The sequence below is a fragment of the Podarcis cretensis genome, assembly GCF_951804945.1.
Source record: "Podarcis cretensis genome assembly, chromosome: 17".
NCBI lineage: Eukaryota > Metazoa > Chordata > Lepidosauria > Squamata > Lacertidae > Podarcis > Podarcis cretensis.
The window spans coordinates 612,415-625,082 of record NC_137187.1 but is presented as its reverse complement, the minus strand read 5'-3'; the positions used below and the strand labels follow the sequence as shown (position 1 = coordinate 625,082).

The 12,668-nt window shown below is 42.9% G+C and overlaps 1 protein-coding gene across 2 annotated transcripts in view; it reads left to right on the top strand.

Moving 5' to 3' along the window:
- The first annotated feature begins 377 nt into the window (after positions 1-377).
- The window catches only part of GSK3B (glycogen synthase kinase 3 beta), a 66,468-nt gene continuing 54,177 nt past the window's right edge, over positions 378-12,668 (top strand). The window contains exon 1 of one of the 2 annotated variants that reach the window (XM_079960308.1): positions 378-525. In XM_079960308.1, coding sequence (XP_079816434.1) covers positions 438-525 — 88 coding nt within the window. In that variant the 5' untranslated portion in view covers positions 378-437. The remainder of the gene's footprint in view (positions 526-12,668) is intronic. The other variant, XM_079960309.1, reaches the window with a different exon arrangement.

The following is a 12,668-nucleotide window of genomic DNA, read 5'->3' as shown; positions in this document are numbered from 1 at the left end:
CCGCCGCCGCCGCCTCATGTGACTGACTTTCCGCCGAGGAAGGACGGGAGGAGCGGCGCCCCCGAGCAAGGCCGGCTCCTCTTCTCTCTGGCCCTCGGGGGGCGGCGACGACTGGAGCGGGCAGGGTTGGGCCGCCGCCGCCGCCGCCGGGAAGGAAGGAAGGAAGGAAGGAAGGAAGAAGGCCGAGGATGGCGGCCCCCTGGCGATAAGGGGGGGGGGGAGAGACGGTCTTTTTGAGGGGGAGCCCCCCCTATTGGTACTTTGAAGGGGGGCGGGAGCGGGAGAGCCTGGCTCTGCGCGCCCGCCCGCCGCCGCCGCCGCCTTGCCCCTTCCCTTTCGGCCCCTGAGGAGGAGGAGGAGGAGACGGAGCGCCCGGGAGCGGCGGGGAGTTGATCCGGCGAGCGCGGGGGGGGGGGGCGGCGGCCAGGCGAGGCACCATGTCCGGGCGGCCGAGAACCACCTCCTTTGCGGAAAGCTGCAAGCCGGTGCAGCAGCCCTCGGCCTTTGGCAGCATGAAAGTTAGCCGTGAGTATTGATTTGCACAAATATCCGCGGGTCTGTCTCTCCCCCAAACGTCGCATCTCTCAGCGGATGCCTCGGATTCCTCTTGGTCCCTTAGTGTCCGAGCCGGAGGAGGCCTGGTGGCGGCTCTTGACGAGGCAGCTCTTTCTTTTTTTCCTTCCTTCCTTCCTTCCTTCCTTCCTTCCTTCCTTCCTTCCTTCCTTCCTTTCTTTCCTCCGGGCGCCCTCCTCTCCCCACCCCCACCCCGCCTAGGCCCACCCTCCGCCCTCCATTTAGAATAAAAAGCCAGCCTGGGATTCTCTGCATTTCCTCCCAACCTAAAGTACAATTGCTTGGTGCTTCTGCTAGATCCCTCTGTGTAGTGATACTTCGGATCTGCATAGTGGCTTTTGTCAAGGATGGATTTACTTTGTTCACACAACCTTTAAGAAGGGATTAGATGTGGATCGACTCTCTTCATATTATTTCAGGTTTTCTTATATTTTTTGCCTTTATTTTGAGGGGTGCCTTCTAATGGCGAGGGCCGTGGTTCCATTTGATCTTATACACCACTGTTTCATACACCTGAACAATGATTGATTTCTTTATGCCTATAGCTAATGGAACTTCCTGGTGAACTATCAGTTCTCGAATCGTTTAAATCAAAATGTGTGTGGTATTGTAAAACTTACTACAAATAGAACTTCAAATTTGTTTTAATCCAGCTGCTTTCAAAGAACTCGTAGTTATGGATATAGCTTGTATCTAAAAGGACTTTGTGGTTAGCTCCATTGTAGGACATGGATTTTATAATAAGGCTCTAATCTGGCTACCTTTTTATGGACCTGAAAAAGTCCCTTCCCAACCCCAAGGCTGCAGTCCTAAAAACACTGGCTTGGGATTTTATCTGACCATGCAATAATATGGCCTTGTATTAAGGATTATTGTTTGGCAGAAATTTTATGGAATATTTATTCATTAATTTCTGAAATGTTTGTCACAGCAATTAAATGTTTAAGAATGTTGGAGAGGAGGAGGAGGCGGCCTTCAGAACCAAGCCAAAAAAAGCTCACCAGACTGCCAGGTGCCTGACAGCCCTGCAGTTCTTGAAGGACCATGCAACAAGCACAACATGTTTATCAGGCTCCTGGTTTTTTTGTTTGATTGGTTATGAGTTACGGAGACCTGGGCCACGGGTTCAAGTTGTAAACAGTCTTAATTTAATGCCTTGAGTGTCAGTAGTACTTGTAAAAATGTAGAATATAATTGGCACATGTTGGGTGCTTTAGATAATATACTTTTGGTGTTACAGAACTTACTTATTCCAGAAATACTAGACACATTGCCTGTGTTTTACTTATTCTCATGTAAAAAGAATTGAGAGGTTGCAGCCCATTCATCAAAGCTTTGTTGACCACATAACTTTTAACTGTGTGACAACACAGCATATTAAGACTTGGAAGTGTTCATTTATAATTCTGTGGGTGATTCTTTGATCAGTTTTGAGGTATTCTTGGAAGAAATGTTAGTTGACCACAAATTTTAGAATTACACATATTTTTTTTAACTATTATTAATCAGTTTGCAGAGATGTAATGTTGGTTTTTTAGAGTTGCTATATTATTTATTTGGAATCCTAGAACAACATGACAGTAACAGTCAGTCCTGTACTGTATGTGTCTAGTCAGAAGTAAACCCTATTTGACACATCTAAGAGAGATGGAGAACTTGTGACCCTGCATAATGTTACTGAGCCACACCTCCCATCATCCCCGACAACAGCCATGCTGGCTGGGGCTGATTTGAATCGGAATGTACTTAACAGAATTTATATACTGCTTGGTTATAAATAAAACCTCTAAGTGATTTACAAAATCCAACAACATCTGGAAGGTCACAGGTTTCCAACTCCTAGATTGCATCGTAAGTTACATATTGATTTTCAAGATTGTTTCAAATTTCACAGTGCTGTATTAAAATTCTCTGGGTAAAACTATACATAAGGCAAACGTGAGGTTCCCTGTATATCTCATCACAGTAATGCAGGCTGGGGTTTGTACATAAGTCATTCCTAGTGAAAAATCAGGATCAGGGGTGTCTAACCTTCCTTGCCATAATTCTTGTCCTGGTTGTTTGTTCTGCATTTCTGTGATAGAGCAGTACTGGGAAACCTTTGGCCTGTGGGTCTAATTATGCCTGGCAGGCCTTTCACATTTTGCCCATCAGGCTATTTCAACTAAGTCACGTCCACCTGCCCTAACCTGATGTCATGTATGATGTCAGGTCTGGGGCAGGTAAGGGCGGGGCTTGGCAGAAGGGGTGTTTGCAGGCATTACTGATTAGCTCATTGGCAGTGCTTGCCAAGGCTCTTTCACAGTGCAGGGCAAGCTAGCAGTCTCAGTGTGGCTTCTGAAGAATTCTAAAGTGCTATTTTCTGTGCTGCTTTGAAATGGGTTTTGGAAGATCCAACAATCAGCCAATTGTCATATTTTCAGAATTTTGCTCAAAGTGCTGTGCAAAATAGCAGGCAAAAAAAGGTCACCTCGTGTTATTGACAGGTGGGCTACCTGTCAAACTTGGCCTGTGCAGAGGGGGCGGGGCGGGGATAATAAAAATCTGGTTCACCAGTCTGGAGTGGTTCCCCATCCTTGTGGCAGAGAGATGCCATCCATTGATGCCCCCCCCCCATTGATGATACTTAGCATATCAACAAACTAATAGTTCTATTAGTAAGAAAGATTTTTTAACTGTTTGAGCAGCCCAGGTTGTGATGGATGCCTCTTTAAATTGCCACATGCAATTTTTTTTAACACTTGCTTTAATATATATTTTTTTAAAATTTGCTATGTAATTAATTTGTGACATTCTTCAAATATATATATTTTTTAAAAGATTAACCTAAGTGATAACCTGGACTGTAATGTTTAATCAAGTTATTCAGTTATTAGTGGGCACCACAAATCTTAGTGGTATTTTAATTTAAAGCAGAATGGGATTTGTATATTGTTGAGCATCCTAGTGAGTCTGCACTTGACTCTCTCTGAGTTTAAGGTTATTTCTTTATTCTTTTAGTGCCTTTTATCTAGAAGAACTTGGAAGCACTGTCAAATTGAGGCTACATTGGAGGGTCTAAATCTGTTAAAACCTATTGGCTAACAGATTTTGTGGATCTGGCTGTTACTAATTGATTTCACCCCATGCAGAAATCAGTGGTTTTTGAGGTAGAAAAGAGTAACACTTTATATCACTTTTGACACCAGATAATATGAGGGCCTTGGGATATATCTAGCTCTGTCTTCAGGTGAAATTGGACTACTCCACCTTTTGATACAGTATTTGCCTTTAGTTCTAAAGAGAGGAACATCCCACTTGCTCCGTCACCTACTAGGCTGATCAAAGCATAGCATGGTTTGACCTGTGCCTTTCTATTTCAGTTCTTGTTTAAGAATGAGGAAAATAACTTTCATTTGTGCCATAATCCTATATTTTAGTTACAATTCTGTTCTTTGACTGCTGTTGCTTACATAGCCAAAATGACAACACAGGAGAGGGAGGTATGAACAGATTTGGGGAAACGAAGGTTTGCAGAAGCATAAACAAATCTTTAGAAAAAACCCTCATCCCTTCTCCACCTCCCAAAACAATCTAATGAAGACCGAAGATGCTCAATGTCTATGGAATGCTGACTGACTTGAGGAGTGAGGGAAATTTGAAAACTGGGTTTGAGAGCTGCTCAGAGAGATGAGATAAAGAAATCCAATACATTAGCTGAGATTGAGTACTTGTGTATCCCCCTCCAAAAAACAGCCCAATGAGTCTTGTGTTTGCTCAGTACCCATGGAATGCTGATTGACCATAGAGAAGGAAAAAATGGGTGGGAAGGGAAATGGAATGACTGGAAAAGGAGGGTCAAGGAAGAAACACAAAGATGTATGCTGTAGCAATGGGTTTTCCTGCACCAGCAGGGATTTGGACCAGATGACCTTTGAGGTCTTTTCTAGCTCGATGGTTCTAAATAAATAAAGGTTATAGAAAACAGTCTCATTGTTTGGGGAGGTCATTTCCTGGTTCACAATAAGAAGCTATTTTTAAATGTCTATGGGAGAACTGCACATAGAAATCAATGTAGAAATCCAAGCTTTTATTTTAGTTGGGATCTGACATCTGTGTGTCTAGTCCCCTCCAACCCCTCCCATGAAGTTGGGGAAAGCCCTCAAACCATTGAAGTCTAAGCATACTTGGTGCAGAATGTGAACTGACTGTGGGACATGATGGAGTGGCAGAATGGAATGGCTGAACAGAAGCACTCAACACTGCAGCATTTTCGTTGCAGGATTTTACTGGTGTCAATGCATGGGCAATCCTTCCCTAGCCATCCTATGGCAGATCTGCCTTGGTCCTTATTTTTGATATATCTGGCTCCTACCTATTTTTCTTTACCACTTCGTCAGTTAGTTGTTCTCCGTTTTCCTTGATGAGATTTATATAGAAGGTAAGGGCTTTCCATGTACCATGGATCTTCTCTGTAAAATTCTCATTACCTCTTACGCTTTATACAGTCAGTCAGCAAGATATGGTATCTGAAGAAGCGTGCATGCACACAAAAGCTCATACCAATAACAAACTTAGTTGGCCTCTTAAGGTGCTACCCGAAGGATTTTTTTCATTTTGTTTCGACTACGGCAGCAATACAATACATAAAATGTGGATTACCATTCAAGATTTCTTTGTAGTCACTCTATGACTGAATCAGAATAGGTTTCCTTTTTGAGTCTTCAACCAGATCACTTAGGTTTTAGTTGGAGGCATGTTTTCTAAGGTGAATGGCAGTTGTGTGTGTTGATTTGAACCTCAAATAAATGTCAGACCAAACAATGCAATTATGTATTTAAGATTGTTCTGATAATTCGCATGGCCCTAATACCCAGGATCATTAAGAATAATAGTAATACCAAGTCCCAAAATACATACAAAACTACTGATAATTCCTACCAAATGACAGATCTGAAAGTTCACATAATTCACATATCCAGAATCAAATATCCAAATTCTGTGGCTAAGATTCTTTGTCTGGCATAAAGTTTTAAGTGAATCCTGAGCAGTCTATACGAGTCCCCACATTATAAAGTAGAAGCCAATCTACATGAAAAAAAACTGAAAAATTTAAATTGCTTGCAGTTTTAAAATTTTACAAACAAGGAGTCAAACAAAGGAAGCAATCTCAAAAGAACTCAGGCCAGTCTAAATCTGATTTGGTGCCACTAATTTTTTTAAGATATATATTTGGTAACAGAAAGGCTTAAATGTTTTAAAATTAGGTTTGCAGAAACAAATCAGCATATATTCTGTAAATAAATTAAAAGCGCCCTTTTGTCTGTTAATAAACCAAGGGAATAGATCTATTTCTCCTATGTGCAATATGCATTTAATTAGCTGTTTCTGCAATTTCTACTATTGATTTGGTATAAAATGGATTGTCTTAAAAATACTGTATATACTGATAGTATATTACTTTATATTGTGGATAATGTTCTTTTCTGTAACAAAAGCTTTTCATAAATGTAGGAGTGTTGCTTACCACAAAGTCAATGCAGAGCAATCCTGTGCATGTTTTATTGAAAGCAAGATCCACTGGCTATGATTGTATAGTCTTACATCTCTGCTTATGAATGCATATGAAGGAGCCTTACGGTTGTGCATGCACCCCCCTTGTTAGAAAGCATCTTATTCTGATTTGAACTTATAGGTCACTTTTTAAAAAACCCAAAAAGTCACTTAAAGCATACATTAAAAGCAACGTACAACTGAAATGGAGTAAAAGCTAGGGAGTAAGACATCCAATCCACTGAAGGGGGGCACAGATAATTAAAAGTCAAAAGCCCAATGGAAAAGAGTTTTTTGCATGATGCCTAAAAATGGCTAATGATGGCACCAGGTGTGCTTCCCTGGGGAGAGTGTTCTGTAAATGGGAAGCAACTGTTAAGAAGCCCAGTTCCCATGTTGCTACCCTCTTCACTTCCCTCGGACAAGACACATAGAGAAGGGCCTTGGATTATGAGCATAGAATCTGTGTTACTTCATGTGAAGAGAGGTGCCCCCTGAGGTATTGGGGTCCTGTGCTGCATAAGGGTTGACAGGTCAAAACTAGCATCTTGAATTGATCCTGGAAACTAATTAGAAGCCTGTGCAGTTGTGCTAGAACTGGTGTTACATATTCAGACTGTCTGGTCAGCAATTTGGTTGCCAGATTCTGCGCCCATTGCAGTTTCTGAACAGTCTTCAAAGGCAACTCCTACTTTGGCAAAATAGGAAACCGTGGTTAACTGAAAACTTCCTAATTTGTTTGCTGTCTTGCACAAAGTGGTTGTATGTGTGTCCAGAAGTCTCATTCGTATTTCAGCAATACAGGATATAAATAATCCAATTCTGGCCATTGTGTTCAGTGGAGGTTACAGCTAGGAAAATGTAATAAGCATTGTGGCCTTCCTAAGTGTAAATGCTGCCACTACACTCATTGTTACAAAAAGAGGAATGAAAACCACGTGAAATGTCACTATTCAACACATTCATGTAATTGGTAGGGATGAGTAGTTTTCAGTGCATAAAGTCATAATGTCTCTTCAGTAATATAATTTGAATGATCCAATTGAATCTCTGAGTCTTCATACACTCCACATTAAATTATTTTCTTACTCATACCTGTTTTATATATTATAATACTATCATTCATTTTTAGGTTGATATTTTCTGCCCTGAGACCTCCGGGTATAGGGCAGTATATAAATTCAATAAATAATAATAATAATTCAAAATTTCTTTGCACTCTTTTTCACACTGAATGTGACTGAATGAAAATAGGCTTTCCTCCTGTGTCTTACTTGGGATAGACATTACTGTTGCCACTTTAAAACAGGTCACTTTAGATTATTCTCACATTAGGAGACATTGCAAGGAGTGGCACACATCTCTGCTGGTCTTCAGTAGCTTGGTTGCCTCCTCTTGATTGTCTCATGACTCTTAAATCCTTCAAGTCATTAAGATAAATAGCCATGTAGGGTCTGTTCATGGTCTTGATGACCAATGAGGCAGTACCTGAAAGTGTGCTTATCATCTTGAGGTCTTAAAAGTGGTTTCTCCTATCTGTGAGTGATCTGTATTTCTGCACGCAAAGAAAGCAACCTGTTGGTCTCTTGTTTTCAGTGCCAACTTATGAATGTTTACTTAGAAGAAAGTCCTACCATGTTTTGGGGGCTAAACTCTCACCTAAAGTTGCATAAGAAGGCGGCCTATATTCTCTTGGGCCGTTCATTGATACAGCTAGGTCTTCTCACTTTCTGCTTCCAAAATCAGTCATATCTCTCACAGAAACTTTCTAAAATGTATACACTGGCTACCATCTTGTCCTGCTACCCAGCACACTTGTCTGTACTTTTAAAATCTTTTTATTTGCCCATGCAACCATAATTCTGCTCATATTTCCTGTTACCTCCTTGTGACAGTTGCTCCTTCATTTCTGCCACCTGCAACTACCTGAAAGTTTCCTTTTGTCTTAGATGGTGGTGGCAGGGATGTGAATTATTTCATTCTAAATCAGTTGAGTCACAGGAGAGAAACAGATTCTGGGATTATTGTTTCTGGAAGGGGTGGCTCGCTTTTACTCTTGCTGTCTTCCCCGAGACCCCTTGGCCAGGCAGTCTCAATTTCTCTCTTACCTCAAGGCCAGATTGACAGAAAGAAAACACAAAAGCAGGTGAAATGCCCCTGAGGATGCTGACTTATCTGTTGATTACGTACTTGGTTTTCCCTTGGAACAGTTGACTGCAAAAGTTCTGATGTTATGGTGACATCTCTCTGCTTACTCTAATTTTGTATTTGGGGTATGAAAAAGTAGACTGTTTCCAGCAGAGTACCCTCTTTTTGTTGTCTAGCTGTGTTTTAAAACATGCTGTTCAATGCATAGTACTGACCTCACTCTTGCTTCTTCATTGCGCATGTGGGTGGACAGCACTTGGAAGTTGCAGTTGAGTCAATTTTGCTATTCCAATCTCTCCACTTCCTTGGGCATAAGTACCACTGAAGTCTGTAAGAATTACTTTGGAGCAAACATGCATAAGATCATGTTAAGAACAATTTTTTAAATCAATACAGTAAGGGTAGGAAGAATGGGAGGCTCAGAGTGCACACTCTGCATGCTTCTCAGTTTCGGTCCTTGGCGTCTTTGGTTAAAAAGATTAAACAGCAGGTGATGGGAAAGATTTCTGCCTGTGGCCATTAAAAACCACTGCCAGACAAAGTAGACAAGGGAAATCCAACATGGCAGCCTCCAGGTGTTTTGGATTACAACTCATTGGCTCCACCCACCATGGCCAGTGATCGTGGATAATGGTTGTAAGCCAACATGATACCTCCAGATGTTGTGGACATAACTGGAGTAGGCAGTATTGGGCAGATGGGTTGCTGGTCTGACTTGAAAAAAGGCAGCTTCGTATATAGGGTAGGAGAGAGAGAAAGTGAGAAATAATGTGATAGCTGTTTGGATTATTAAATTAATATGGTTACAACAGAAGCTATCAAATGGGATTTGTCTCCAGGGAGACAATGTATTCCCAAATTATGATGAAATTTGTGTTTTGAAATAATGTATTTGTATTTAGTTTGCATGGAGTGCCATTTCATCACTACAGGCTGTCACATCATCCAGCTACCAACTGTTTACACAGACTTAGGACAGTTTTTGTTTATATTCATTACTTGTTACAATTTTTGCCTTCATTATTAACATTTTGGATTGTATTTTCCTGAGCTTGGAAGAGGTTACTGTTTGCTTATATTACTCTATGCAGGGTTGCTACATAATTATTAATACTTTCAATATAAACATGCTTACTGTATTTTTCGCTCTATAGGACGCACTTTTCCCCCTCCAAAAATGAAGGGGAAATGTGTGTGCGTCCTATGGGGCGAATGCAGGCTTTCGCTGAAGCCTGGAGAGCGAGAGGGATTGGTGCGCACCGACCCCTCTCGCTCTCCAGGCTTCAGGAAGCTATCCGCAAGCCTTGCAAGCCCGGCGGGAGGTCCTGCGGGCTCGCAAGGCTTGCGCGCAGCAGCCTGCAGCCAACAAGCTCGGGGGACAGCGGGGAGGTGCAGCGCCGCCACCCCGCTATTCCCCGACCTGATCTGGAAGCTTGCTTCTCCCCATCGCCAGCCCCACAAGCTCAGGGGTTAGCGGGCAGGCGGAGCGCCGCCACCCTGCTATTCCCGGACCTGATCTGGAGGCTGGCGGGGGGGGGGGGGAAGAAGCAAGCTTGCTTCTCCCCATCGCCAGCCCCACAAGCTCGGGGGATAGCGGGGAGGCGGAGCGCTACCACCCCGCTATTCCCGGGCCTGGTCTGGAGGCTGGCGGGGGGGAGAAGCAACCTTGCTTCTCCCCATCGCCAGCCCCACAAGCTCGGGGAACAGCGGGGCAAGCCGCTGCCCCACGGAGGCTAGAGAGGCTGTCCCTGAAGGCAGAAGAGGGAGGCGGAGCGCTCCATCTCCCTCTTCTAGCTTGGGGATGGCTGCGCAAACCTGGGGGGGGGGAGAAGAAGGTTATTCATTGGTGGAAATGAAAGGTGATATTCAACTAAGTTGTTACATGCATGGAATGATGTTTGCTTGCACACCTGGGACTTCTTTCCTCTCGTCCCTCTATCTGCCCCCTGTGCCCCCCATTTGCTCTGGAAGGCTGGGGGAACCCACAGAAAAGGTTTAGGTGACATTCAGCCTTATGGGGGGGGAGTCTTGTTGCACGAGTGGACCTCATTATGTGCATGCATTTAGTGTTATGCTGAATGCCACCCTTTATTTTAAAATTAGGGCTGCAGCTTTAATTGATGAATCAAAATGATGAATGAAAGTTCTTGACCCAATTGTTTAAAAAATTGATGCTCCCAGTCCTCCGTTGATGATGCTTTTTTGAGGTGAGCTACTGTAGCCAGGCTACTGCGAGAGGCAGTGGAAGACAGAAGTGCCTGGCGTGCTCTGGTTCATGGGGTCACGAAGAGTCGGACACGACTAAACAACAACACTGTAGCCAGGCAACCCCCCCCCCAATAATCATGAAATGGGAGATTGCAAGGGTCACTAGAGCACTTTCCCATTTCCTATGGGAGGTGTGCCTGGAGGAGGAAGTTGAATGTTAACTCACTTATGCCTGGAGCCATGGGGTCTAAAAAGGAACATATGAACAAAGGTCCATTTAGTCCAACGTTTTGTTCCTGCAGTGGCCAACCAGATGTGTGTGGAAAGCCTGGAGGCAAGACATGAGTGCACAAGCATTCTTCTACTCCTAATCTCCACTCCAGCCATTGGTATACAGAGCCATATAGTCTCCCATAACGGTAGTTGCTGATACAGATAGGTAGCCGTGTTGGTCTGCCATAGTCAAAACAAAATAAAAAAATTCCTTCCAGTAGCACCTTAAAGACCAAGTAAGTTAGTTCTTGGTATGAGCTTTCGTGTGCATGCACACTTCTTCAGATACAGGTAGTTGCTGATGATAGCTTTATTCTCCATGGATTTGTCTAAACTTGTTTTAAAGCTGTCTAATTTGGTGGCTGTCATTGCATGTTGTGCTAGTGAATTATGCTCTGTGTGAAGAAATATTTCTTTTTTTCTGCCCTCAATCCTCCCACATTTAGCTTCATTGAATGACCCTTAGTTCTAGTATTATTGAGAACATGCTTCACTCTTCCCTTTCTCCACACCTTGCAGAGTTTTATGCATCTTTTATTATGCCCCCTCCCCATTTACTCACACCCCCCCCAAACTAGAACCCCTCCAAATGTGATGTTACCTCACAGGAATGTTTTCCCAGCTCCTTGATCATTTCAGTTGCCTTTTGCTGAACTTTCCCAACTTCGCAATAGCCTTTTTTGAGCTGAGGCAGTATATAGTATATAGTATTTCAAGCATTATGATATTGTCTGTTTCCAACGATGGAGAGCATTTGGTATCGACCTTTGGAGCAGTGAGATGTTTGCTGATGGGAAAAGAAGGAGAAAGTGACAGTTTTGACTAAAAAAAATCTGATAATGTGTGGAGATGAATATCTGGTGACTGCCACTATCTTGACCACCTGAGGTAGGAACCTTGTGTTCAGTACTGGAAAGGAACAGGATTGCCCTTCCTTCTGGGGATATCGTTGCAAAAGTTTCTTTATAAAAATGCTACAGTATGTGTTGGATCAAGGGAACTCATCACTAAGAGGGCTTAGGCAGAGAAAATGTGGAGAAGACTTCTAATTTCAAAACGCAGGGAAGGGACTTCTACGGTATATGTCTGCCAGTTATGTCAATGGTAGCATCAAGAAGAAGCATTTGAAACTACCATAGCATCCATCCAGTGGTCTGCAAATTTGGACCCTTTTTTGTATCATATTGGCTCATCCTTTTCAGTTTCCCCCCCAATGTGCTGGCATTCTACAAATATATGAGTGGGTTGATAAAGCAGTTCAGTTCAGTCCAGTCGTGTTGATTATAATGAAAGATCAAGAAACTATAAAGTACTTGTGTGGCAGTGATCACATGTGTTTTACTGTTTGGCCTGACATCAGCATCAAGAATATTCATGACAGTCATGGTCACTCATGATACAATATGTAAGGAAGGGATTCATCTGTACTTCTAACTGGATGTCATCCTACTCAGGTCACTGTCAATAAAAGGAGGCTTGCTATCTTTCCTCCCTGACAATGAGCCACGTCAAGGGGACAGAGAACATTCAGGTGGACTGGCTGAGCAGACCACTGCTAATGCCTGGGCTGTAGCACCTCTGTAGACAGATATACAAGAAAATGTGGCACAAAATGAAGTGAAACCATTCACATCTGACTCAGACCACCAACTCAGAAGATGCTTCATCAGATTCCCATCCCACTTGGTGGAAGGGATGGATGCCTTTCATCTGACCCCCTTACTTGCAAGTTTGCTAAAGAAAAGCTGATATTCTGGCTGGAATCGAAGAAAGACACACACGTAGCTCTTTGTCAACAGCTCTCAGTCTCTCTCTGTATTTGGTTTTTATAGCAATCATGCTTGAAAAGCTCATCTCACACAGATCTGTAGTGGAAAATGGGAGCAATGTCAAAATAGCTTTGTTTGCCAGAAGGGGGAACTCCTTGGCAGTAT